Here is a 25,766-nt window from a genome sequence, read left to right on the forward strand (position 1 = left end):
TTTTGAATTAATTTTTCATTTTAATTTAAACAATTGTGTGTATTTCAAGTTTTACTTATTTATAATCTTACAACCTCATTAAAATCAATGGGGCTGTAGACATCTAAATGAAGGGTAAATTTGACTCTGTATCCGCTGCTTTATAAGTAATATTGTAATCTGCATGATGATTTGACTGTCTCACTAACAGAAGTCTTAGGGTACGTCTACACTAGCCCCCTAGTTCGAACTAGGGAGGCTAATGAGGGCGATCGAAATTGCTAATGAAGTGCGGGATTTAAATATCCCGCGCTTGATTAGCATATTCCCGGCCGGTCGCCATTTTGGAAACTGACTAGCCCAAAGTAACTGCCCGCATCTACACGCGACAGAGAAGCAGGATTACGAGATAAACCCCTTAGTCTGAATTAACTGTTACTCCTTGTGGAATGAGGTTTATCAGTTAATTCCAACTAAGGGGTTTATCTCAGAATCCTGCTTTTCTGCCGCGTGTAGACAGGGGCAGTTACTTTGGGCTAGTCAGTTTCCAAAATGGCGACCGGACGGGAATATGCTAATCAAGCACAGGATATGTAAATCCCGCGCTTCATTAGCAATTTCGGTCACCCTCATTAGCCTCCCTAGTTCGAACTAGGGGGCTAGTGTAGACTACCCTTACTGAAAAAATAAAAGTTTTTCACACTAGAAAAGGAGTTTAAGGATTTATACTGATTTGTAGATGCTAATACAATGCATGTTATGCTAATAACTTTGCATATTAGCTATTGTAACATGACAGTACAGAACATGCAAGCAAAACAAGCAGTGCTCGCAAAGTGCCAGTTTAAAGCAGATGAACAAAATCAAAGGACAGTATTTCTGGACAACTACTGCAGGCGTCTGTTTCACTGTGAACCAACCTCTGAGTGACTTTTATTACCTGGGAAATATAACACCGCTTGGAAACACATTGGTAGTTAGTGTTTTAGTGCTATAGTGAAATTGGGGTTATATTCAAAGAAGGGACCATATGGATGTATTTGTAACCCTGCTGTGTATTAAAATTAAAGCACCAATTAGGCACTCAGCAGTGGTCTAAACCTGCCTACCGTGAATGCGATTTCATTTACTGACTGCATTCTTCATCTCTGACAGCAATCAAACAACTCAGAAAGGATGCTCTTCCAGATGAAGCCAGGTCCATGCCAGAAACTTTTAAATTTGGCCTTCGCTGCCAACTTATGACATGGTTTTTTTTTTTAAACAGAAGGTACTTAAGACTATAAAAATGGAATAGGTTGAACACAAACACAGTAAAGTGAATGGCTACATGTGAAGGGTTTATACACCCCCTGCCTGAAGGTGTCTGTATTGTAGTCTATAGTAGCGAGACATCAGCACCTAGGGCTGGAGTGCGTGTAACCAGGGTCAGGGGCTGGGAGTTAGGCGTGTCATGAGAGAGAACTGTTCCCCTACAAGGCACTACAGGCAGCATGGATCCCGCAGGGGTGCCTGCACACCCTGTGCATGCGAGATCAGAATCTTCTGCATCAGTCATGGTGGCACATAGCTGGTGCCTCCTGTTGGGAGATCAGAGAGGGCCTGGCTCTCCTTCAGGGCCGTGGCAGACAATCTCAGATTCTCTGACACTCAAGGCAGGTATGGAAGGCAGGCCGGGGGCCTACACATGCAACCACATCCTGCAGGACCAGTCACTGCGGGGTAAGCGATACTTTCCCTTCCGGCATGCACGAGCCTGGCTCTTCAAGGGGTCTGGGAGTTCCAGCTGAATCACTCCGTTAAAAGAAAGGCAGCTCTCAAAGGAATGGCAGCCTTTACACGGGGAGGCATGTCGGAGCAGCTTGCCGTCAGCACCCTGCCTTTGGAGGCGCTAGGTGCTCAGGGGAGGAGAGGGACAGTGGGTAGCCTCTGGCCTACCCTGGTCTCTCGGTCAGTACTTGCACTGTCAGCTCTAACAGCAAGAGCATGGCCTCGCCAGGGCTGGTATTTATGTGGTTTTTGATTCGGCAGCTGTTTTCCTAACCATCTAAAACCAGCACAGCCCTTGGGTCTTTCAGCAAATGAACTGCCTGTTCTGCTGCTAAAGACTTCCTGCTCCCTTCGAAGGGCAGATCCCTCTGGGGCCTGGATTGCTATTGATACACTGGATGTTAGAACCACAGTCTTGCCTCATCACAACAGACGCAGCCACTGACCTTGCAGTTGTCAGATGGAGACCATGGTTTTAGTGATCATTTGGCCCACTCATGTCGTCTTTTAGCTTCTCTGTTCTCCTGGGGGAGCTGAGAGCGGAAGGGAATCCCCTTTTCCCAAGTGAAGAAGTGGAGGGCATGGCAGTGAGGCAGAGGAGAATGCTGTGTGCCCAGAGAGATCTTTACCTGTAGCTGCGCCCTCTGCAGACTTTAACTTCTCTGGCACTGATCCCTGCAGGCATCCTGGGTTTGAGTGGACCCAGAAATGTTCAAAGCCCTTCATGATACTGGATCTCTCTTCTGCTCATGTAGGTGTGGGCAGAAGCCCTTGGATGGCTCCCCTACACCCTCTCTGATAGGAAGGGTGAGCCTGGGCCGAGTTACAGAGCCGGGATGATTGTGGTTTCAATGTTCAGACCCCTGAAATACAGGAATGCCCCGAGTTCATCAGTTCTCAGCCTGGGCAAGTTGCCACTGCTTTGCCAGGCGATGAGGCTGGGCCTGTAGGTAGAGATGGGGGTTGCAGCTGTCTCTCCACTGCTCCAAGCTGGCTCTTGTGTGGGCAGCCTGGCTCCCCTGGAGAACAAGATTGCTTCCTCCTCTGGGACAAGCAAAACCAATCTGCTCCAGCAGCCAGGCCAATACGACCATGTGGCCAAAACCGAGGTTGGCTGGCCCAGTGTAGCCCATCCCTTATCTGTGGGGCTCTAAACTAGGGGTTTTCTGCACCCTCCTTGGGCTGAGCCCTAAGGGTGGGAGAGAGAGACACCCGCTTGATGTCAGTGAGGAGCAGGAGGTCAGCGAGGATGGAGGAGCACATCTCTGCAAATGCTGGTGCCAGCAGTGACACAGCCGTAGCGTTCATCCACATGCTGGTACAGAGCGTGTCCTCTCCCGAGGCCAACTCCTCCACCAACAGCTCTTGGCTCCAGGCTGGCTTTGGCTCTCCTGGAACCATGCCCGTGCGGGCGGAGGGCTTGGAGAAGTCGTGCTTTGCGTCACTGTGCCTGGCTTTCACACTGTCTGGCTTGGCCTCTCGGTATCTGCCTTCGCGCCATGACCGCAGCTGCACCATCTGCTGCCGGAACTTTGTTGATGACCCTTGTGCTGTTTTCTCTGCCTGAGCCCAGGCGGCGGCGTGGGTTCTGGGAACGAAGGTGGCTGCTCCGTCTAAGCTCGGCTCTTGTGGCTGCTGTTTCCTCTGTGTTCGTGACTCTCAGGAACTGTGCCAGCAGATGTAACTTGAGCTGAGTGTCCTGGTGGGTCCCTGAGGACTCGCAGAGGGATATGGCCCTTCCTGGGCAGGAGAAGCCCCGGCTGTGCCTGTAAGCGAGGGAGAGGAGTCCAGCACAAGATGGGTAGGAACCGCGATGGCTTAGACTCAGCCACGAGTTATGGTGGGCAGCACGAGGCCCCACTGCACAGGGGTACTGGAGAGTTGCTGCTGCTTTGTTCTGGGAACATCCAAAGAGCGGAAGCAGGGTGAAGACAAAGTTTCTTGACCAAATTAGTGAAAAAAAGGAAGAAGTTTTGAAGCTCAAACAGCAGCAGCTTCTGGCACACTCACTGGGTTCTCTCTCACTGCCTCGGCCAGGAACAGGGACCTGATGAAGGGTGGCAGGCAGCCACCCTGCCTGTTATGTCCTCACATGGAAACACAAGGAACAAGGTGAATGTGTGGCCCTGAGGGACACTCTTATTGTCTCTCATGGGAGGCACAGCCAAATCTCAAAGGAAAGTGGTAACGTGCCTGTTCTAAAGGAAGGGAGAGGGGGACAAATAACTCGGGTGATACGTTAGGAGAGCACCCACACTAGCGCTCATGGGCTTTGTTGCTAAGCATTTCCGGGTGGAAAATGGCCCGAAACCCCACCAGCACTAGAGCAGCTCCCACGTCCAGGCGGCTTGGAGGGCCCCTCAGGAAGCTGGAAGGAGAGGAAATTAAGGTAGCCCTGGAGGAAGAGGCTGGGACTCAGGGAAGAAAAGAGGACCAAGACAAGAGCAGATCAATGATTTAAATATACGACAGTGATACAGCAATGGCTGGGAGTTCCAATGCACGGAATCAGCAACCAACAGCAGTTACAATACGATGGACCAGCGTCAGGCTGTCGATTTCATAGAATCATAGGACTGGAAGGGACCTCGAGAGGTCATCAAGTCCAGCCCCCCGCCCTCAAGGCAGGACCAAGCTCCGTCTACACCATCCCTGACAGATGTCTATCTAACCTGTTCTTAAATATCTCCAGAGAGGGAGATTCCACCACCTCCCTTGGCAATTTATTCCAATATTTGACCACCCTGACAGTTAGGAATTTTTTCCTAATGTCCAATCTAAACCTCCCCTGCTGCACTTTAAGCCCATTACTCCTTGTCCTGTCCTCAGAAACCAAGAGGAACAAATTTTCTCCTCCTTCCTTGTGACACCCTTTTAGATATTTGAAAACCGCTATCATGTCCCCCCTTAATCTTCTTTTTTCCAAACTAAACAAGCCCAGATCATGAAGCCTGGCTTCATAGGTCATGTTCTCTAGACCTTTAATCATTCTTGTCGCTCTTCTCTGTACCCTTTCCAATTTCTCCACATCTTTCTTGAAATGTGGCGCCCAGAACTGGACACAGTACTCCAGCTGAGGCCTAACTAGTGCAGAGTAGAGCGGCAGAATGACTTCACGAGTTTTGCTTACAACACACCTGTTGATACAACCTAGAATCATATTTGCTTTTTTTGCAACAGCATCACACTGTTGACTCATATTCAACTTGTGGTCCACTATGACCCCTAGATCCCTTTCCGCCATGCTCCTTCCTAGGCAGTCGCTTCCCATCTTGTATGTATGGAACTGATTGTTCCTTCCTAAGTGGAGCACTTTGCATTTCTCTTTATTAAACTTCATCCTGTTTACCTCTGACCATTTCTCTAACTTGCTAAGGTCATTTTGAATTATGTCCCTATCCTCCAAAGAAGTTGCAACCCCACCCAGTTTGGTATCATCTGCAAACTTAATAAGCGTACTTCATCATTGATGAAGATATTGAACAGTACGGGTCCCAAAACAAACTCTTGCGGAACTCCACTTGTTATCCCTTTCCAGCAGGATTTAGCACCGTTAACAACAACTCTCTGACTACGGTTATCCAGCCAATTAAGAGCCACGAAAAGGTGGGTGCAATCTAAGTTATATTTGCCTAGTTTATCAATAAGAATATCATGCGAGACCGTATCAAATGCCTTACTAAAGTCTAGGTATATGACATCCACCGCTTCTCCTTTATCCACAAGGCTCGTTATCCTATCAAAGGAAGCTATCAGATTAGTTTGGCATGACTTGTTCTTCACAAACCCATTCCTTATCACTTGATTACCTTCCAAATGTTTGCATATTATTTCCTTAGTTACCTGCTCCATTATCTTCCCTGGGACAGACGTTAAACTGACAGGTCTGTAATTTCCTGGGTTGTTCTTATTCCCCTTTTTATAGATGGGCACAATATTTGCCCTTTTCCAGTCTTCTGGAATCTCCCCTGTCTTCCATGATTTTTCAAAGATCATAGCTAAAGGCTCAGATACCTCCTCTATCAGCTCCTTGAGTATCCTGGGATGCATTTCATCAGGACCTGGTGACTTGCTGACATCTAACTTTCCTAAGTGATTTTTAACTTGTTCTTTGTGTATCCTATCTTCTAAACTTACCCGCTCTCTGCTTGTATTCACTACGTTAGGCACACCTCCAGACTTCTCAGTGAAGACCGAAACAAAGAAGTCATTGAGCATCTCTGCCATTTCCAAGTTTCCTGTTACTGCTTCTCCCTCCTCACTGACCAGTGGGCCTACCCTGTCCTTGGTCTTCCTCTTGCTTCTAATGTATTTATAAAAGGACTTCTTGTTTCCCTTTATGCCTGTAGCTAGTTTGATCTCATTTTGTGCCTTTGCCTTTCTAATCTTGCCCCTGCATTCCCGTGTTGCTTGCCTATATTCATCCTTTGTTATTTGTTCTAGTTTCCATTTTTTATAGGACTCCTTTTTTATTTTGAGATCATGCAAGATCTCCTTGTTAAGCCAAGCTGGTCTTTTGCCGTATTTTCTATCTTTCCTACACAGCGGAATTGTTTGCTTTTGGGCCCTTAACAACGTCCCTTTGAAATACTTCCAACTCTCCTCAGTTGTTTTTCCCTTCAGTCTTGCTTCCCATGGGACCTTACCTACAGGTTCTCTGAGCTTATCAAAATCTGCCTTCCTGAAATCCATTACCTCAGTTGTGCTGGTCTCCCTTCTACCTTTCCTTAAGATCATGAACTCTATTATTTCATGATCACTGTCCCCCATACTGTCTTCCACTTTCAAGTTCTCAACTATTAGTTCCTCCCTATTTGTTAAAATCAAATCCAGAACAGCTTCTCCTCTGGTAGCTTTTTCAACCTTCTGAAACAGAAAGTTGTCTCCGAGAGCCTTACAGCAAAGAATAACTAGCTTCAGTAGGTACGTATTTCCTGTGCCACCAAAACATTAATGATCTGCTTCATAATGCTGAGAACCTCCAACCCAGTTGTTAGTTACCTTTGTTTTGCTTTTTCATCCGGATGGTTGTTTTTTTAAAAGTCGCTGTAATATCATGATAAACTGAAAATAAAAATAATCTTGTTATAGTATCAGTCTCTGAGAATTATTCAGTTCAATTAAATTCAGGATATCAGCATATGCAGAGTCCAGACCTCCGATAAGGGATTATAGCTTATTCTCTTTTAGGAATCTCAGCAGAAGGGTGCATCTAGATAAAAATCTGATACTGCAAAGCTGTAATACTGTTAATTTTGTATTACACAGGCAGAATCAGCAGTCATTTGCAAATACAAAGGTTATAAGAGCAGGTTCTCATCCACTCTGTTTTGCACAGTGTTTATATATTGTGAAAGTTCACCTCCTTCCTGGGATTCAGATTTAACAGTTTCAAAAACAAACAAAAGCCCCCACCCCAAAGCTGAAAACTTATCATATTTCTCCCCAGCTTGGCTGTTCCTCCCCCCAGGTTATCCACTTGCCAAGTATTTAGATTGCTTTACTCCTTAGATACAATCAAATCCCCTTTCTGCTTGGCTGGAGCTAGTGCCTGGGGAACAGCAACCCCTATTGAAACCAAGCCATGTTTTCTTTGTTGATCCTCCTATAATTGTTGATTTGAGACAATGAAAATAAAGTGTAAACTGGATATTCATCCCAGATAATGGTGACTACTCTCTCCACTGCAGCTGGCATGGAGCTGTCTGATGTGATCAATCTGTCTAGCCAATACAGATTGGGCCTGGGACGAAAGACAGCACTCTGAAGAAATGAAATACAAGCAGAACTACAATACAACGCAGTCAGGCGAGAAAAATGTGAGTAAATACATCTGGTTTTGCCACAGCCGGCTGCAGACTGGTATATTTAACAATTGAAAACTTTTAAAGGAGTCTAAAAAAAACCCCTCAGTACTTACTTGTGTGATTTTGGTATCGCTCTACATAGTGTAAATAGTGAATTGCTCTGTTCTTTGCCTAGAAAAAGCAAACAAGCAAAATATTTCTTCTTACAATAATTGAGTGGAGGACCTCAAATCTTCAGCTAGTCATCCAAGCACAACTACATTCAGGAAACGATAGCTACTTTTTGTCCACCTTGATGTCATACTGAACACCAATAACCTAATAAAATAACATATTTTCAACTAAATGGATACCGTCCCAGAGAGATTTATCTGAACTTGGTAACAGAGGCATGCATTAAAGTTTGGTTATTTTATCATTACTGGTTTGAGGACAGCTGAGCTGGGCATGTAGTATCTGAGCAGGATTCCGGGAAACAACACGTCACTCTGAGAGTACGTCTAGACTACATGCCTCTGGCGACAGAGGCATGTAGATTAGACTACCCGGCATAGGAAAATGAAGCGGCGATTTAAATAATCGCCGCTTCATTTAAATTTACATGGCTGCCGCGCTGAGCCGATCAGCTGTTTGTCGGCTCAGCGTGGTAGTCCGGACGTTCCGCGGTCGACATCCCTTCTGGGATGAGACATACCTCGGAGGTCGACAAATGCCTTTGATGTTGACCGCGGAACGTCCAGACTACCGCGCTGAGCCGACAAACAGCTGATCAGCTCAGCGCGGCAGCCATGTAAATTTAAATGAAGCGGCGATTATTTAAATCGACGCTTCATTTTCCTATGCCGGGTAGTCTAATCTACATGCCTCTGTCGCCAGAGGCATGTAGTCTAGACATACCCTTAGGGAAGGCTCGAGGAAGCAACTGTGCTTCAGAGAAAACCAACCCCTCCCCTCCCCCCCGCTGACTAGGGTGCCGAAGCATGAGAAGTCAGACCCAGTAACATGAAACTCCAAAGACAATGATATTTGTCCTAAAAAATGAACAAAACCCAAACCAAAAATGAACACACACACAAAAAAAGCAGTAGGCACAAAGTTACATTTAAAATTAGATTTTTAAACAAATATTTTTCCTTCTTTCAAAGATACAACAACTGTGAAATGAAAACAACTGGCAACAATATATATAAAGTTACCAGAGCTATTCTGTTCATGTATTTTTTTCAAAATTCAACATGTTAATTGCAAAAGACAGCATGTATCAATAGTACCCAGTTTGGAACAGCCATGAATAAGTGACAGGAGTGTACGATATAACACACTACCAGCTACTGTCTGACAAGATGAACAAAACTATTTAGTTTGCATATAGGAAAAACTCTACTAATAGCATGTATTAAATACTGATATCTGCAAATATTTCTGTATTTGACAACTATAATAGGCATGAAATATTTACATTAACTTTTTATAATTACATACTTTTCTTAAAGCTGTCATCCTGTCACTTGCTTTCCCCACTGCAAAACCTGAAAGACACCAAGTCGATGTGTTATTAGAAAAATACACAAATGTAAACAGTACATACTCTTACATGGGTTCAGAGAAAACTGTGACTACATGGCATTTCCACTCCACTGAATTAGACATATGTAAGAAATGGACCAGAAAAAGACTCAAAAATAAACATGTAACATTTACAAATAGCTAACAACTGTATGAAGTTCTGTTGTATCCAAGTCAAGTTGAGTTGGCCAAGGAAAGAAATTTCCCACATCCATTTGTTCCAAACAAGCACTCCAACCTCACTGTTGTGTCCAAGAAGCACCGCTTTGTTGAAAGAGCTTCAAGACACCTGCCAACTTTTTGTAGGCGCGGGGAGGGGGAGGGAGGGGGTCAGAAAACAAGACAGACATCACAGCTGTAACAGTAAAACCCATCACACAAGAGGTAAGCATGGCTAAGCAGCAGAGTGACTGTACAGTGCCAAATACGGGGAATATGAAAATTAAGTTTTACCAGCAGAGAGGAGTAGCAGCAAAACACAAACATGATAAGAAACACTGAACCTTCAGCTTATGTTTTACATTATTATACTTAACACAGAGCAAAGTAACAACTTCACTGAACTCCTGGATCTAGTTGTATTTACTATTAGTATTGTGATAGCGCTCACTAGCCAATTCATGTCCTGCAGAGCTCAGAGTTCGCGTAAGAGAAGACAACTGTGCATGACAGACAAATGAAGAGAAGGTGAGGGCTATATAGACTATATTACATTTACACAGGCTGATAACGTGCACAAGTCATGGCTCCAAAGTAATGGATTTGGGATTTTTGGGGGTTTGTTGTTGTTTTGGCAGGTGATGGGTCGTAACTCTACTCTTCTGGTCCTAAAGTCAGAGTGATCATTAGTTCACTGACTTCTTGCATGAACCACAGCAAAGATGATCTTGAGGATCTGAAGCAGGGTGTAGCACTGTGGACTCATATGGAGTAGACTGGAAAAAAGTGTGGAGCTAGATATGGGAGAAGAGACTATCAGATGCTCAAAGTCGGCACCATTGACAGGAAATCATAGAATCATAGCGCTCTAGACCAGGCAGGGCACTCGAGAGGTCAAGTCCAGTCCCCTGCCCTCACAGCAGGCCCAAGCACCGTCTGGACCATCCCTGACAGGTGTCTGTCCAACCTGCTCTTAAACCTCGCCTGTGACGGAGATTCCACAACCTCCCTAGGCAATGTATTCCAGTGTTTAACACCATGACAGGTAGGAAGTTTTTCCTGGTGTCCAACTTAAACCTCCCTTTGCTGCCATTTAAGACCATTGTTTAATACAATCACAATCTGAACCCATAAAAACTTAAACAGTGAACAGTCTAGCAGCACCTTAGAGTAACTAAACATGTAGATGGTAGCATGCGCTTTTGTGGGCACAACCCACTTCCTCAGATGAATGGAGTTAATAAAAGTCCAGTTCCAAAATAAATTGGGAATGGGGGTAGGAAGGGAAGAAGGAAAAAGGGGGAAAGAAATAGTCCATTAGAGTGCTTATGCCACATGAAGCTGATCGAGAGGGTGCAAATTGTTCTTAAGCACCCATTGTTTGTCATTAGCATGGGGAAGGTCCTGTGCTAGCCAGGTGATGTCTTAGTTCAGACCTTTGTGATGGGTCTCAGACCTGTCAATGAAGTTAAGTTCCAACAGTTTCCTGTGTGTTTGGCTTGTGGAATTGGCCTGAGAACATGGTGACTTGGAGAGCCATTAATGAGCAGAAGTCCTGGATGCACCTTAATACTGGTATTTCCTAACATGTGAGCAATGGACTTTGCTACCTTAATGTTTGTAAGAACATAAGAACAGCCAGACCAAAGGTCCATCTAGCCCAGTATCCTGTCTTCTGACAGTGGCCAGCACCAGGTGCCCAGCGGGAATGAACAGAAAAGGGAATTGTCAAGTAATCCCTCTCCTGTTGCCCATTCGCAGCCTCTGACAAATGGAGGCTAAGGACACCCTCCCTGCCTGTTCTGACTAACAGCCATTGAAGGACCTACCCTCCATGAATTTATCTAGCTCTTTTCTGAACCCTGGTAAAGTCCTGGCCCACAAGCTCCTCTGTCAGGAGTCCCACAGGCTGACTGTGCTGCATGAAGAAAAACTTCCTTTTGTTTGTTTTAAACCTGCTACCCATTAATTTCATTCGGTGACCCCTAGTTCTTGTGTTAGGGGAACAAGTAAATAACTTTCCCTTATTCACTTTCTCCACACTGGACATGACTTTATAGACCTCTATCCTATCCCCCCTTCGTCTCCTTTTGTTTAAGCTGAAAAGCCCAGGTCTTTTTAATCTCTCTTCACGTGTCAGCCTTTCCAAACCCTCATCATTTTTCTTGCCCTTTTCTGAACTTTTTCCAGTGCCAAGATCTCTTTTTTGAGATGAGGTGGCCACATGTGTACACAGTAGAGGTTGAAACTCCATAATCCAGAGTTCCCTGGTCCAGGATCCTCAAGTGTCCCACTGAGAGCAATCATGGGGATAAACCATTGGGCTGGGGCCAGGAGTGATGCCAAACTAGGGGGCCAAAATGGAGCCCTGGGGGCAGCGGATCAGCTGGGAAGAATGCAGAGACCCTTGTCCCTGCAGGGAGGGGGGGGGGAAGAGGAGGACGTAGCTCCCAACATGGTTGAGAGCAGCAATACATCTACCAGCGGGGAGTGTGGCGCCCCCGGCCATAGCGGGGGTGCTGGGGGAGGAAGTGCAGAAACACTGGAAGGAGCACAGAAGCCCCCAAGTGGTAGCAGAGCTGCTCAGTGCAGCACTGAGCTCTGATGTGGGAGAGTGGGGCTGCTGGGCAGAGTGTGCAGCTCCTGGAGGAATGTTGGGGGGGAGCGTGGTGCCCCAGCCACCAGCAGGAGCACAGAGCCTGGGTGGCAGCAAAGCCAATGAGGGGAGAGAAGCTCCAAATGGCAGTGGAGTCCCCTGCCACTGTGTGGAGAGTGGAGCCCCAGGTGGCAGCTAAGCAGCAAGTGAAAAGTTGAGCTCCCTTCCCGGTGCTGTCGGGAGAGAAGAGCCCTGGTTGGCAGTGGAGTTGCCTGGGGAAAAGTGGAGCCCCTGAGGAACCAGGGGGAAGCGGTTCCCCTCCCCTCCCCTCCCGTTCCCCCCACACACTACATTGATCTCCGCCAGTCCAGCAAATTGCCTGGTTCGGGACCAGTCAGGTCCTGAGGGTGCTGGACCAGGGAGGTACAACCTGTATTCCAGATGTGGGCGTACCAAGGATTTACACCAGAGGCAATAAGATGCCGAATTTTTGTATAAAAGACCCTCTACCCCTTTGTTCGACGGAGGTTCTGTATATTGAGGGCACGTGTCTTTTTTTGCCCGGCTAAAGGATTGATCACCCTGAGGCTGCCTCCCCACCCTTTGAATCAAATATAGGGGTGCATGAGTCCTGAGCATGCTCCGAGTTCTAGTGTGTCTTTGTGTTGTTATCGTTGCTGGATTTGCAAGTATTGCTTAAATGTATTGGTTATTGGTTTAATTAATAGTTAAATTGTGTTAATTTCACTGTGTAATTCTGTAAAGTGTATCTAAGTTCTGTTAACCACACTGTAAATTGTATAATTTTGTGTTGTGTAGTAGTGTTGTATTTAGGCTAAGTATAAGTGTTAGAAATAGAAGTCCCGGAGTTGTTAAGTTGTAAAAGTAGATTTATGACTAACTCCACCAGCTGCCCTAAAATAACCGTAGAGGGGCTGGCTTTGGACGGAGTTTTTATTATCATTATATTGGCTTTGTTTTTGAATATTCTTTAAGCAAATTAGAAACAGTGATTTGGTATAGTTGAATTGTAAAAAAAGAAGTTTGTGATTACAGGCAGTCCCCGACTTATGCGGATCCGCACTTACGAACAGGGCTTTTCTCGTCCCGGAGCTCGCGGGCGGCGGGACTGCCCAGAGCGCACCGGTCCCGCCACCACGTCCTCCGGGGCGAGAAAAGCTGCTCCGGGTCTCCCTGGTGTGCTGGGGGGGACTCTGCGGCTTTGCTCCTGTCTCCCTGCTTTGCTCCTTTACCCCGGAGCAAAGCCGCACAGGCGGCGGGGTCCCCCGCCTCTGCGGCTTTGCTCCTGTCTCCCTGCTGTGCAGGAGCAAAGCTGCAGAGGCGGGGGACCCCGCCGCCTCTGCGGCTTTGCTCCGGGGCATAGGAGCAAAGCCGCACGGACAGCGGGGTCCCGCCGCCTGTGCGGCTTTGCTCGGGTCTCCCTGCAGTGCTGGGTGGGACTCCCCCAGCACACCAGGGAGACAGGAGCAAAGCCGCAGAGGCGGCGGGACCTCTGCACCTCCGCGGCTTTGCTCGGGTCTCCCTGGTCTGCTGGGGGGGAGGGGGCACAGCTAGTGCGCTCCCCCCCCCTCCAGCAGACCAGGTTTTTGTTGCAGGACGCCTGGGGTAGAGCAGCTGGGGTGCTGCCGGGTTGGTCCTGCGGGGACCTACCCGGCAGCACCCCAGCTGTTCTGTCCCAGGAGTCCAGATTCAGCCGCTGTTGAAACTGATCAGGCTGATTCCAGGAAGCCGGGGGCAGAGCAACTTTGCCTAGGGCTTCCTGTAGAAAGCTGCTGATCAGTTTCAGCAGCGGCTGAATCTGGAGCCAGTTCCGACTTACATACAAATTCAACTTAAGAACAAACCTATAGTCCCTATCTTGTACGTAACCCGGGAACTGCCTGTAGTTAAGTACAGCTAAGTTTAGGGTTTTCTACCCTGTAAAAGCATTGGGCAATTGCTAGTTTAAAAAACCATTTGCTAATTGTTAGTTTTGATTAAAAAAAATCATTCCACTTAATAAAAATCATTTATTTCACCATCATCCAGTTTTCACTGGGTAGTCGGCTTTAACTCTTGAGGCTCCCATCATATCACCAAACCAAAGTGTCACAGTAGCTAAATTAGTCCCCATCATATTGTGTATATAAAGTTGGGATGATGTTTTCCAATGCGCATTACTTTACATTTATCAACATTAAGTTTCATTTGCCATTTTGTTGCCCAATCACTTAGTTTGGTGAGATCTTTTTGAAGCTTTTCACATTCTGCTTTGGTCTTGAGCAGTTTGGTATCATCTGCAAATTTTGCCATCCCTCTGTTCTGATTCGGAGACAATTTGTGTCTTCAAGTCAGCAGCCCAGCCATGGGCACCCACATGACCCCACAATATGAACATCTTTATGGCTGACCTTGAACGTTTCCTCAGCAATTGCCCTCTATCACCCTTACTCTACATCGATGACATCTTCATCATATGGACCCACAAGAAAGAGACCCTTGAAGAATTTCACAGGGATTTCAACTTCCACCCCACCATCAATCTCAGCCTGGATCAGTCCACATGAGATCCACTTCCTTGACCCTACAGTCCAATTACATGACGGATGCATTTCCACCAACTTATACCGGAAACCTACCAACCACTACACTTACCTTCCTGCCTCTAGCTTCCATCCCAGACACATTTCTCAATCTATTGTTTATAGCCAAACCCCAAGATGCAACTGGATTTGCTCCAATCCCACAGACAGAGACAAACACCTACAGGATCTATATAGAGCACTCTTAAAACTGAAATACCCACCCGGAGAAGTGATAAAACAGACCGACAGAGCCAGAAGATTTCCTAGACATGAACTACTTCAAGACAGGCCCAAAAAAGAAAACAGCAGAATTCCACTTGTCATCACCTACAGCCCCCAACTTAAACCCCTCCAATGCATTATCAACAATCTACAACCTATTCTGGAAAATGATCCCTCACTCTCACAAGCCTTGGGGGAAAGGCCAACCCTTGCTTACAGACAACCCCCTAACCTCAAACAAATTCTTTCCAGTAACCTCGCAGTACACCTCCATCATAATTATCCAGGAACCCACCCCTGCAATCAGCCCCAGCGCCAACTCTGTCCACACATCTACACAAACAATTTCATCACTGGACCCAACCACATCAGGCAGTACATCAGAGGCTCATTTAACTGCACATGCATAATGTCATCAAATGCCAGCAATGACCCTCTGCCGTGTATGTTGGCCAAACAGGACAGTCTCTATGGGAAAGAATTAATGGGCACAAATCAGATATCGGAAAACGCAACACACAATAACCTGTTGGAGAACACTAACCTGTCCGGGCACTCATTAATGGATCTCAAAGTCACTGTGCTGTTTCAGACCAATTCCACAAGCCAAATACACAGGGAAGTGTTGGAACTTAACTTCATGTCCAGGTTTGGGACCCATCACAAAGGTCTGAATAAAGATATTACCTGGCGAGCACACGACCTTCCACATGCGAATGACTTAACACAAACAAACAAACAAACAATGGGTGCTTAAGAACAATTTGCACCTCCTCTCTCAGCTTCATGTAATATGAACACTCTAATACACTATACCCCCTTCCCCCCCCCCCACACCGCTTCCCCTATTTATTCTTGGATCTGGGCTTTTAATACTCCAGTCATCTGAAGAAGTGGGCTGTGCCCACAAAAGCTCATATCACCATCAACATGTTTTGTTAGTCTCTAAGGTGCTGCTAGACTATTTGTTGTTCTCTAGATCATTTCTAAATAAGTTGAATAGAATTGGTTTCAGGACAGCCCCTGCAGGGACCCCACTACTTACCTCTCTCCACTGTGAAAACTTATAATTTATTCTTACCCTTTGTTTCCTGTCTTTTAACCAGCTACCAATCCATGGGAGGACCTTCCCTCTTATCCCATGACAACTAACTTTACTTAAGAGTCTTTGGTGAGGGACCTTGTCAAACGCTTTCTGGAAATCTCTAGAGTTCCAGTTCTGAAGATAATTAAGAGCAGGTTAGATAGACATCTATCAGGGATGGTGTAGATGGTGCTTGGTCCTGCTGTGAGGGCAGGGGACTGGACTCAATGACCTCTCGAGGTCCCTTCCAGTTCTAGTGTTCTCTGATTCTATAGTCTCTATTGCTGTCCTGGTCAGGTGGTTGATAATATATTCCTACTGCTATAGTCTTGTTATTGGAGCATGGAATTACTATCCATGGAGATTCTATGGAACATTTTGGCTCACTTAAGATTTTTACTTCATTTGATTCTACATTTTCTTTCAAGTATAGTGCCACTTCCCCACCAGTATGACCTGTTCTGTCCTTCCTATATATTTTGTACCCTGGTATGACTGCGTCCCATTCATTGGCCTCATTTTACCAAGTTTCTGTGATGCCTATTGTATCAATACCCTCCTTTAAAACTAGGCACTCTAGTTCACCCATTTTACTATTTAGACTTTTAGCATTTATGTATAAGCACTTTAAAAATGTGTCACTATTTAGGTCTGCCATTTCCTGATGTGTTAGACTCTTTTTCATTTGATTGTGTCATCTGATATGACCCATTCTTCCATTCTCTCTTCCTGACTAGAACACAGAGCATCTCTATTAATAGAACCTCCCCTAATAGATGTCTCTGTCCGATCCACATGCTCCTCTGCACCTGTTGGCTTTCCTCCATCTCTTAGTTTAAAAACTGCTCCACAACCTTTTTAATGTTAAGTGCCAGCAGTCTGGTTCCATTTTGGCTTAGGTAGAGCCCATCCTTCCTGTATAGGCTTCCCCATTCCCAAAAGTTTCCCCAGTTCCTAATAAATCAAATCCCCTCCTCTCTACACCATCGTCTCATCCACGCATTGAGACTCTGAAGCTCTGCCTGCCTACCTGGCCCTGCGGTGGAACTGGAAGCATTTTGGAGAATGCCACCACAGAGGTCCTGGATTTCAGTCTCTTTCCTAGCAGTCTAAATTTGGTCTCCAGAACCATTCTCCTGCCCTTCGCTATGTCAGTGGTACCTACATGTTCCACGACCACCAACTCCTCCCCAGCACTACACAGGTCTATCCAGAGGTCTCGAGAGATCCACAACCTTTGCACCAGGCAGGCAAGTCACTGTACAGTTCTCCCGGTCATTGCAAACCCAGCTATCTATGTTTCTAACGATCGAATCCCCCATTACTAACACCTGCCTCTTCCTAATTACTGGATTTCCCTACTCCGGAGAGGTATCGTCAGTGCAAGAGAATACCCCAACATCATCTGGAAGAAGGGTCCCAACTATGGGATGGTTTCCCTCTGCTCCAATTGAATGTTCTCCTTCCCTGAGCTTTTCATCCTCCTTAGCACAGGGGCTGTGTGACTGGAGGTGGGACAGTTTTATAGTGCCCTGGAAAGCCTCATCTACGTACCTCTGTGCTTTCCTTAGCTCCTCCAGTTCAGCCACCCTGGCCTCTAAATCCTGTACGTGTCTCTGAGGGACAGGAGCTCCTTGAACCGAATGCACACATACGCCACCCACCCACAGAGCAGGTAATTGTACATGCTACATTGGGTGCAATAAACAGGATAGCCCTCTGCAGATAGCTTCTGCCTGCATTCTCTCCCTCTCTCCTACAGATAATTAGATTATTGATAGGGTTTTTATTTAAATCAGGTAGTTTTGGTTTTAGTTTAGTTTAAAAGTTTTAAAGAATGTCAAGTGTACCTAGCCCCCTTTGAACTCGCCATCTAAACTCTCTCATGAAACTCCCTGTTAGCTGCCCCTGTTCGCAAAGCTCCCTGGTCGCTTACTAACGGGCTTTATAAAGCCCTGGCCTTTCTGATAAGAGACAAGGTCAACAGCTAACTCCCATGAAACAGAACTGGCAAAGAATAAATAATCTCAGCATAGCAAAGGGCAGTCGTGCAGTTTGTTTGGAGAGCTCATCATGACAAAAAGCTAAGTCTGTCTAGTATTGCTTTGTCTTCCCAGTTTAGTCCAATGCCCCAATAAATGTCCTGCCCTGGCTGCTGAGGGGAGAAGGCACTGTTAGAGGACAGATATGTTTGAACACCTTTTGTAACTGACAAGAACCGTTAGAGGTGAAACTTGCATTTATTTAGAGAGGGTGAGCACTTTTCTATCTCAACCTTATATTCTCAGTGTAAGTTTACTTGCTGCTGGTATCTCAGTTTTAAAAACACAATGTGACAGATGAAAGTGTTTATAGACATAGGTGCCTTATGGAACGTTTTCCCCTCGTTTTACATAGAAATGTGCTATAAAGAGTACACTGGTTCATTTTTTCTTATAAACAATTATTTTGCTGGGGCTAAGCAAACTGCCTAGGAAGGCTTGTCTATGCAAAAAGTTGAATAGTGGTATCGTTCAAGTAGTACAGCACTCTACTGTGCATATGAAAGGCGCACAAAGGTGCTTTATATCCCTAGAGCGATTCCCATATGGGGAAGGGAAATAAGTATAAACCCACTTCAGGTGCTTCAATATCTGTGTAATGGAATCCACACTTCAGGCTGGACTGGTTTAACCAGATCAGGAGAAATCATCCTCGTACATGGCAATTAGAGCAGTACAAAAAGTGTGTGCTCACCAGGCGTCAGAGTCAATTCTATTCACGAGGCAGTGATACCAGCACTGGGGCTAAAAGGGGAATATTTCTTTGGCCCTGTTTCAGGAGAGGATTTTTGAGGACACATGGCACCCAGTTCCCCAGACGCCCATTCACACTACACAAAGTGCTGGACAAACTGCCTTTGCCCACCCTAGATAGCTAGAAAAAGGCTTATTTCTCCAGTCCCGCTGAGGTAGCAGGCACTCAAGTGCAGACATGTCTCAGGTGGATTTCAGCATTTATTAATTAGCCCTTCTCCACAGTAAGCTCAAGGCAGTGATGAAAACATCAGAAACTATCAGGGCTGCATTAGGGCCCCCATCAGTGCTAACACTGGTTCAGCTTCACTGGTGGCTTATTTTCCCTAAGATGCTCTCATTTGCATATGGCCAGAAAGGGAGATTTAATACACTAGATCTCTTCCCTTTTGCTTTGCAAAGACGATGTCTGTGCAACTGGGGCCATGTCTATCTTAAAACTGCTAATGCCTCCTTCGAAGGCACCATCATGACATTAATGCTGCACTTCCAAAACGTTTGGAAGCTAAGTCCCACTCTGAAAAAAATTAAGCCCACCACATCCCTCTAGCCAGCCTCTTGTCTTCCACTCTTCTTGCATTGAGAAGCTTGTAAAAACTTGTCTGCAAATGCACCTGTCCACAGCCAATAATTATTAGACTTCACAATCTGATGTTTCTATTTTTTTCAGTTTTCTTTGTACAACTGACAGCACTTTATCTACAGTTAGTTTCCGCTGATGCCCTAATACATAGTAATTTTCTTCCATGTTGAAGAAACCGATATAAACATCTGCAGAGGAGAAGAAAAACACAAATGGTAAAATCTCGAGCTGCTGACGTCAATGGAAGTTTTGCCATTGACTACAATAGACCCAGGGTTTCATCAAGATATTTTATTTTTCAATAAAATTCCTGGATGTACTATTTAAAAGGAACTCCATCAGAAACTGGATTTTTTTAAAAAAAAGTAAATTTCTACAAAGGAACAAAGCTTATTGTGAGCAAGAAGGTAGCTTAGGACATGTTGTAGACTTATCCTAATCAAGGTAGCTGAGAAGATCATTAGTAAATCAGGCATTAAACTTCAGCCAGAAGAAATATACTTGGGTCAGGTTATTCTGAGGTACAGGGTGAGAAAAATAAGAAGGCAACTGGATAAAAGTTTGTTTCTAACTAGGAAAAAATTCATAGGAGTACAGAAATCAGTGCTACCAGCCTGCCAGACACTGGTTACAGCAAGTGCGGCATATACTAGAGAAGGTAAAATCTATTTTAAAAACATGGGCATTCATCTCAGTTTGGTCTCCCCATCTTAATGGCTTTAATCATTGTAATGACCACTCCCAGCTCTGGAGGTCCTTTTTAATAATAAATACTATGATGTCCCAAAGCAAAAAGGAACAGCATGAAAAGGAAATCAAACATAATCCATTTTGATCTGCCAAGGAGATAGGCGGTGTCATTCAGGAATTAAGAGCGGCTGTTGTAACTTACTATTGTACTCTAATCTTGTTAGTATATTACTTTGTATTGTGTAAAAGAAAACAGAAGAGACGTGTCCCTGATTGACTTTTTTGTAATCATCAATGATTGTATATTCCCACTGCAAACCTTGATTCTATTGTTCTTTCTTGTGGTATATTTGTATGTATGTTAATATTCCCCCACCCTGAAATGAATGTGATTTAAAAACATTCTTCCCACAGCCCTACCCTGAGCATCATTCACTTGGCATCTTTCAAATACATTATTACACTTACCTGCTGCTCCATTTCCATTTCCAACAGCCACTAGAGCACTAACAGATTTTTTTCTCCCTTCCTTTGCTGTCATATTAAATACATTTTTCACCTAAAGGAAAAAACCAAAGCAGTTTTCTATAAGGCTCTTAGTCACTTTACTTGAGAGAGATTTGTAAAATAGATACCTCAGACATACTACATTTTGGGAATGAATATTATTTGGAATGGGAACTGATTTTAAGGCATAAAGATTTAAAGTCTGCTAAAAATCCTGTTACCTAGTGCACAACATAAAACAAGCAATACAGTGAGGCATAACTAAAACAAAATGAACATTATCTATGATTTCCTCTGTACTGTTTAGTTACATAATAAATGAACACCCTGTATTATGATCAGCTTTGCACTTAATTTCAAGTACCCTGCTTACGAAATATCACAGCAAAGAATAAAAGAATGAAAATGTGAAGAGACATTAACATCTTGCTTCACACAAGTTTAGAAGCTCAAACTCACACAGTTTAGAAACTCTCTAATATACAGTGCTCAAATCAAGTTATTGATTCATACCATTTGAAGACTGGGATCCCAAACTACTTACTGAAGCAGTGGCAGCTAAATTGATTTCCAGGGGCAAAGATATGAATACAAACTCTGCAAATACTTCTGAGTACAGTGAAAATGCCACTTATTCTGGAATAGCTGGATATAAAATTCCTCAGGAAGAAGGCAGCCTTGTGGCCAAGTACTGCAATGGAATCCAGGAGAGCTGGGCTCACTTCCTGGCTCTGCCACCGACTCCCTCACAGAAGTACTTGAAGTCTGTGCCCAAGGTTCCGTCTGTAAAATGGGGCTATAAGTCCTTTCTCCCACCCTTTGCTACTTGAGGTTTTTTTTTTTTTTTTTTAATTTACTTACTGGTACTTCCTGATTAAGTATCTCAATAGTACCATGATGCATAAACAAGAGGGCTTTTTTGGCAGTTCATTTACCATGCAAGGCTTTTCCTTATCCTTTTGGAAAAAGAGGAGCAAGACGACGACACCTGTACAAGGGTATGCTTTCTGGAAACACCCATAGGATTCCTTTACAGTATGTCGGTAACAGCTGGATTACAGTTAATAAAGCATATTTCAAGAAGTGCAGCCCTTTTAATTCTAGCATTGGTGCCTCAGGAAATCAGTCTTATAGCACAACATTTGGGCGAGGACTGTAAAAAACATGTGGCACTGGCATCATTCTGTTCCCACTGACAAACAAAAGAAGACTCCCATCGGTTTCACTGGGAACAGACTGAAAGTGACAGTGAGAACTTCTGAAAACCTCACGTCTGGTTTTCATTGCAGTAATTATGTTAAATTCAACACACATTCTAGAGATGCATCATCTTTATCTTCTCTAAGCTTTACGAATAGCTCATCCCAAAATCAACAAGGAGTCCGGTGGCACCTTTAAAGACTAAAATTTATTACGACATAAGATTTCATGAGTTGCACGAAGGGAAAGAAAAAGAAACAGAAAAGCGTGGCACAGAGATAGGAGAGTTACACCCGAGCTAATTCAATCAGGATGGATGTCGAAAATACCTCAAGCAGAAAATCACCTATTGCAATGGGACAGCCATTCCCAGTCCCTGTTCAGACCCATTCTGATAGTGTCAAATTTGCACATGAATTCCAGCTCATCAGTTTCAAATTGCAGTCTATTTTTGAAGTTTTTTTGCTTGAGAATGGCAACTTTCAAATCTGTAACCCTGTGTCCAGGGAGGATACAATGTTCCCATTACCATTCTTGATATCTGATTTCTGTCCATTTATGCTGTTGTTTAGAGACAGTCCAGTTTGTCCAATGTACGTGGCAAAGGAGCATTGCAGGCACAAGGCACTTGTGACGAAGTCTGAAGTGGATCACAAAGATTTCATTTATTATGTAACTAATTGCTGGAGGCTATACACAGTCTCAAAAAGATGGCATTTTGGAATTACAGAATCCATGAAGACCTTGTTCCTCCCTTATCCAGGAGGTGGCAATCATGACACATGGAATGGGCTCTTTAAGAAAAGCAATTTCAAAAACCACTTGTCAGCTGTTTCTGAGCAGCTCTGAAGGAAAATGTGTTCAGTCACCCATCAGAATCAGAGCTAGCACATCTCCCTTCCAACTCTGTAAATGCCTTTCAAGCTCAATAATGTGCACAGACAGCCAGGGCTGTTAGAATCTGAGGACAGGGATGTTCTATCTTCTTCCTTGGACTTACTAAATCAAAGAACACAGCCCTTTTTTGGAACACAGTCCACAGTAGATTTCCCTTTCTGCTCAGGCATTAGACTATGCAGCTGAAAGCACATAATTAAAATACAACAGAATTAATTAATACAGAATTAACAGTTTGCTACTTTAATCAAGAGCACAGCTCAAAAAAAGACTGAAATCAAGTCACAATTACCCTTATTTACCAGGCTCTGATTCAATTGAGTTTTAATGCTAACCCTTAAGCTGACGTATGTTCACCCTTACTTACAGTGAGTGTACCCTGAACTAACTTGCCTCAGTTTATTCATTATTCAGTGCTAACAAATTTAAATTCAGCTTTCACTGGAAAAATGAAAAAAACTAAGAGCGCTTCTTTGAAACCAAACCAAATCCCATAAAATATTTATAAAAAAGGAAGGAAAAGCAACAGTTTCAAAGCAGGAATTATGGCAGTACAAATCGGGATGCTGTAGCCTAAGGCCACATGTTCACTAGCTGCGTCAGAGATCGATCTTCTGGTGTTTGATTTAGCGGGTCTAGTTAAGATCCGCTAAATTGAATACTTAGGGTGGCTCCAGTTGGTGCCAGTACTCCTCACAGCCATGAGGAATACGGATAGAAATGTAGCCGTGTTAGTCTGGTCTAGCTGAAACAAAAAACAGGACTATGTAGCGCTTTAAAGACTAACAAGATGGTTTATTAGGTGATGAGCTTTTGTGGGCCAGACCCACTTCCTCAGATCGAATAGTGGAAGAAAATTGGCATGATCATATATACCAAAGGATACAATCAAAAAAATGAACACATATGAAAAGGACAAATCATATTTCAAAACAGAAGGGGGATGGGGGGGGAGGTAAATGTCTGTGAGCTAATGATATTGAGGTGATAATTGGGGAGGCTATCTTTGTAATGGGTAAGATAATTAATGTCTTTGTTCAGACCTAAGCGTAAAGTGTCAAATTTAAGCATGAATGACAGTTCAGAAGCTGATGGGAGCATTTGCTCCCATTGGCTTCCCTCTGTGAAGACAGCACCAAGCTTGGCTTGAGGAAAGCCAACTCCAGCAACGTATTTTACGTAGCTCCATCCACAGAACAAACTTCTGTCCCCCGTGTGGAGAAGTTCTCAACTCAGGCTAGCTGGCCTGAGTGGGATAAAGCCCAAGGCTGGTAATTCCTACACTCTGCAGTGAGGGTTCAGGCCAAGCTAGCTGAATGCTGACAGTCTTCCAATGCCTTCCTAGGATTCCCCAGTGTGCCCAAGACAGAGTGAGAGCGTCTAAGCTCACTGTAGCACTAAAAACTGCTTAATGTGCCCACTAAAGCCCAGGAGACAGGAGCATGGGGCCAGTAACTCGAGCATAGCTGGATCATGCCAGAGCTGGGGTGACCACCTGGTGACCGTGCAATGAAGCCATACCCAGAGAAGGAATATCAGAAATTGGTTTGGTTTATTTTTGTAGGAGGATCTGGGAGTCAGATCTAGGGATGCCTCCATGGTGCCGCCTGCCCCCTCCATTCCCTGCACTGCTGCTTCTATTAGTGCAGCTCCATGGAGTTCACATGCTGCTAGTGGCCGTTGGCTTTTTAGCCATAGAGTAGTCTTGAACCTGCTTAGCTGCTGATAGTTGAAGTGTGGGAAATTGGGAACTTTTAGTGTGTGCCACCAGGGGCTACAAAGCTGCTTCCTGCATGTACAGGGTCCTGCCTGCCACCCCCTCCCTGTGCACTGATGCCTCTCTACCAGAGGCAAAAGTACAAGGCAGGGGAGCTGGCTTATAAGCCCGGTCCTCACAGGAACCAGATCCCACTCCCCACCACCACTGATACAGAGCCAGCAAGCGGGTGCATAGTCGTTAAACATGGGCTTATCAGTTAATCTTACTGGTTAATCATGTAAGTGACTACACACTAACATCCCTAGTTTCTACAAATAGAGGCAGCTTCAGTGTCATGCACAATACTCAGTCTGTCTTTGATCAAGGGCATTTGTTTATTACTGCACACGGGTTCCTTCTAGAGCTTTCTTTCTCCTGTGTGCAAGAGTCAAAAGAACTCCAACCTCCCCTTACAAGCTTTCATGCCAGGCTGATGTATTAATGGTCTAGGTCTCGTTTCCCAAATCTCACCCTGCTGAGCGGCAAGGTGCTGCAGTGCACTGTTATACACTGTTTTGGTTATGTGGCCACACAATTCACTGAAGGCCTCATATTATGAGGAAAGAAAATGATTTTATTATAGGTAAAAGGAGAAGAGCTCTTGCGTTTACAGGAGTAAAACCAGCATGTTATCTCTGTCAAATGTAACGTAGCTATTAATCCTCATTAGCTCAAGCCCTAAATAACGAGCCGCACTGTCCATTTGGCTTTCTTTGAACCTTACATTCTCAGACCTCAAAGCATTCAGCAAACAACAAGGTGAGCCCGGAAGTATTATTGACAGATGAGCAAAGTGACGTACAGAATAGGGATGTTATATCTCGGTTAATTGAACAGTCGATTAACCTCATGAATTCTTATCAGTTACTCAACTATACTATACTCCCCGGGGTGGGACCGGCAGCCAGTGCGCTCCAGCCTCACTCCCATGAAGACCCCTGCCACTCTGCACTGCTGCCTCAGAGGCAGTAGCGCAGGGTGGCAGCAGCACTTTTCCAGGGGGGTGGTCTGAGTTCCCAGACCTGGTGAGAGCTGGAACTGAGCCAGGCTGCCTGCCCAGCTGGCTCCTAATACACTTTAAATGCAGAGCTGCAGTGGGGGGGGGGGGGGGGGTAGGTCCTGGACCCAGAGCAAGCCAGGACTGAACCAGGCTGCTGGCCAACCTGCTAAAAAATTTACTGGTGGGGTGGATGTGTGTGGTTTATACTATTAGCCTATCAGAATCTGCGTATCAGGTCATCGACTCCACTATTACACTCCTTGTACAGGATGGGGTTTCAGTCAAAAGCTCCAACTCACCCAGGAGGGCCAGGACACGAAATCCTACCTTGCCACAAACAGCCCTATGCTTCAGCATTCAGAAGAGGCCAATTTGTCTTTGGAATGACCTCTGGGCTGGCTCACAGGAATCCTCAGTATGTTTGTACCTTAATCTACATTTAGGGAAAAGTTAAGGCAGATTTTTCTTCTTTTAAATGGTACCACCTCCAAATGTTACTACTCTGTTTCAGTAGCTAAACCAGCCAGTCTTCACAAACCACTGGTGAGAGCAGTCTCACTTCCACAG

The 25,766-nt window shown here is 44.9% G+C and overlaps 1 protein-coding gene across 3 annotated transcripts in view; it reads right to left on the bottom strand.

Annotated features, from left to right (window-relative positions):
- MRPS5 (mitochondrial ribosomal protein S5) overlaps positions 1 to 25,766 on the bottom strand; it is an 88,523-nt gene that overhangs the window by 10,438 nt on the left and 52,319 nt on the right. For all 3 annotated transcript variants that reach the window (XM_075925829.2, XM_075925830.2, XM_075925831.2), the window contains exons 6-9: positions 20,305 to 20,395; positions 9,039 to 9,085; positions 7,670 to 7,727; positions 6,751 to 6,813 (exon numbers count right to left, since the gene is read on the bottom strand). In XM_075925829.2, the coding sequence (XP_075781944.1) occupies positions 6,751 to 6,813; positions 7,670 to 7,727; positions 9,039 to 9,085; positions 20,305 to 20,395 (259 nt within the window). The remainder of the gene's footprint in view (positions 1 to 6,750; positions 6,814 to 7,669; positions 7,728 to 9,038; positions 9,086 to 20,304; positions 20,396 to 25,766) is intronic.

This window comes from Pelodiscus sinensis, chromosome 3 (assembly GCF_052426305.1).
Source record: "Pelodiscus sinensis isolate ZL-2025 chromosome 3, ASM5242630v1, whole genome shotgun sequence".
NCBI lineage: Eukaryota > Metazoa > Chordata > Testudines > Trionychidae > Pelodiscus > Pelodiscus sinensis.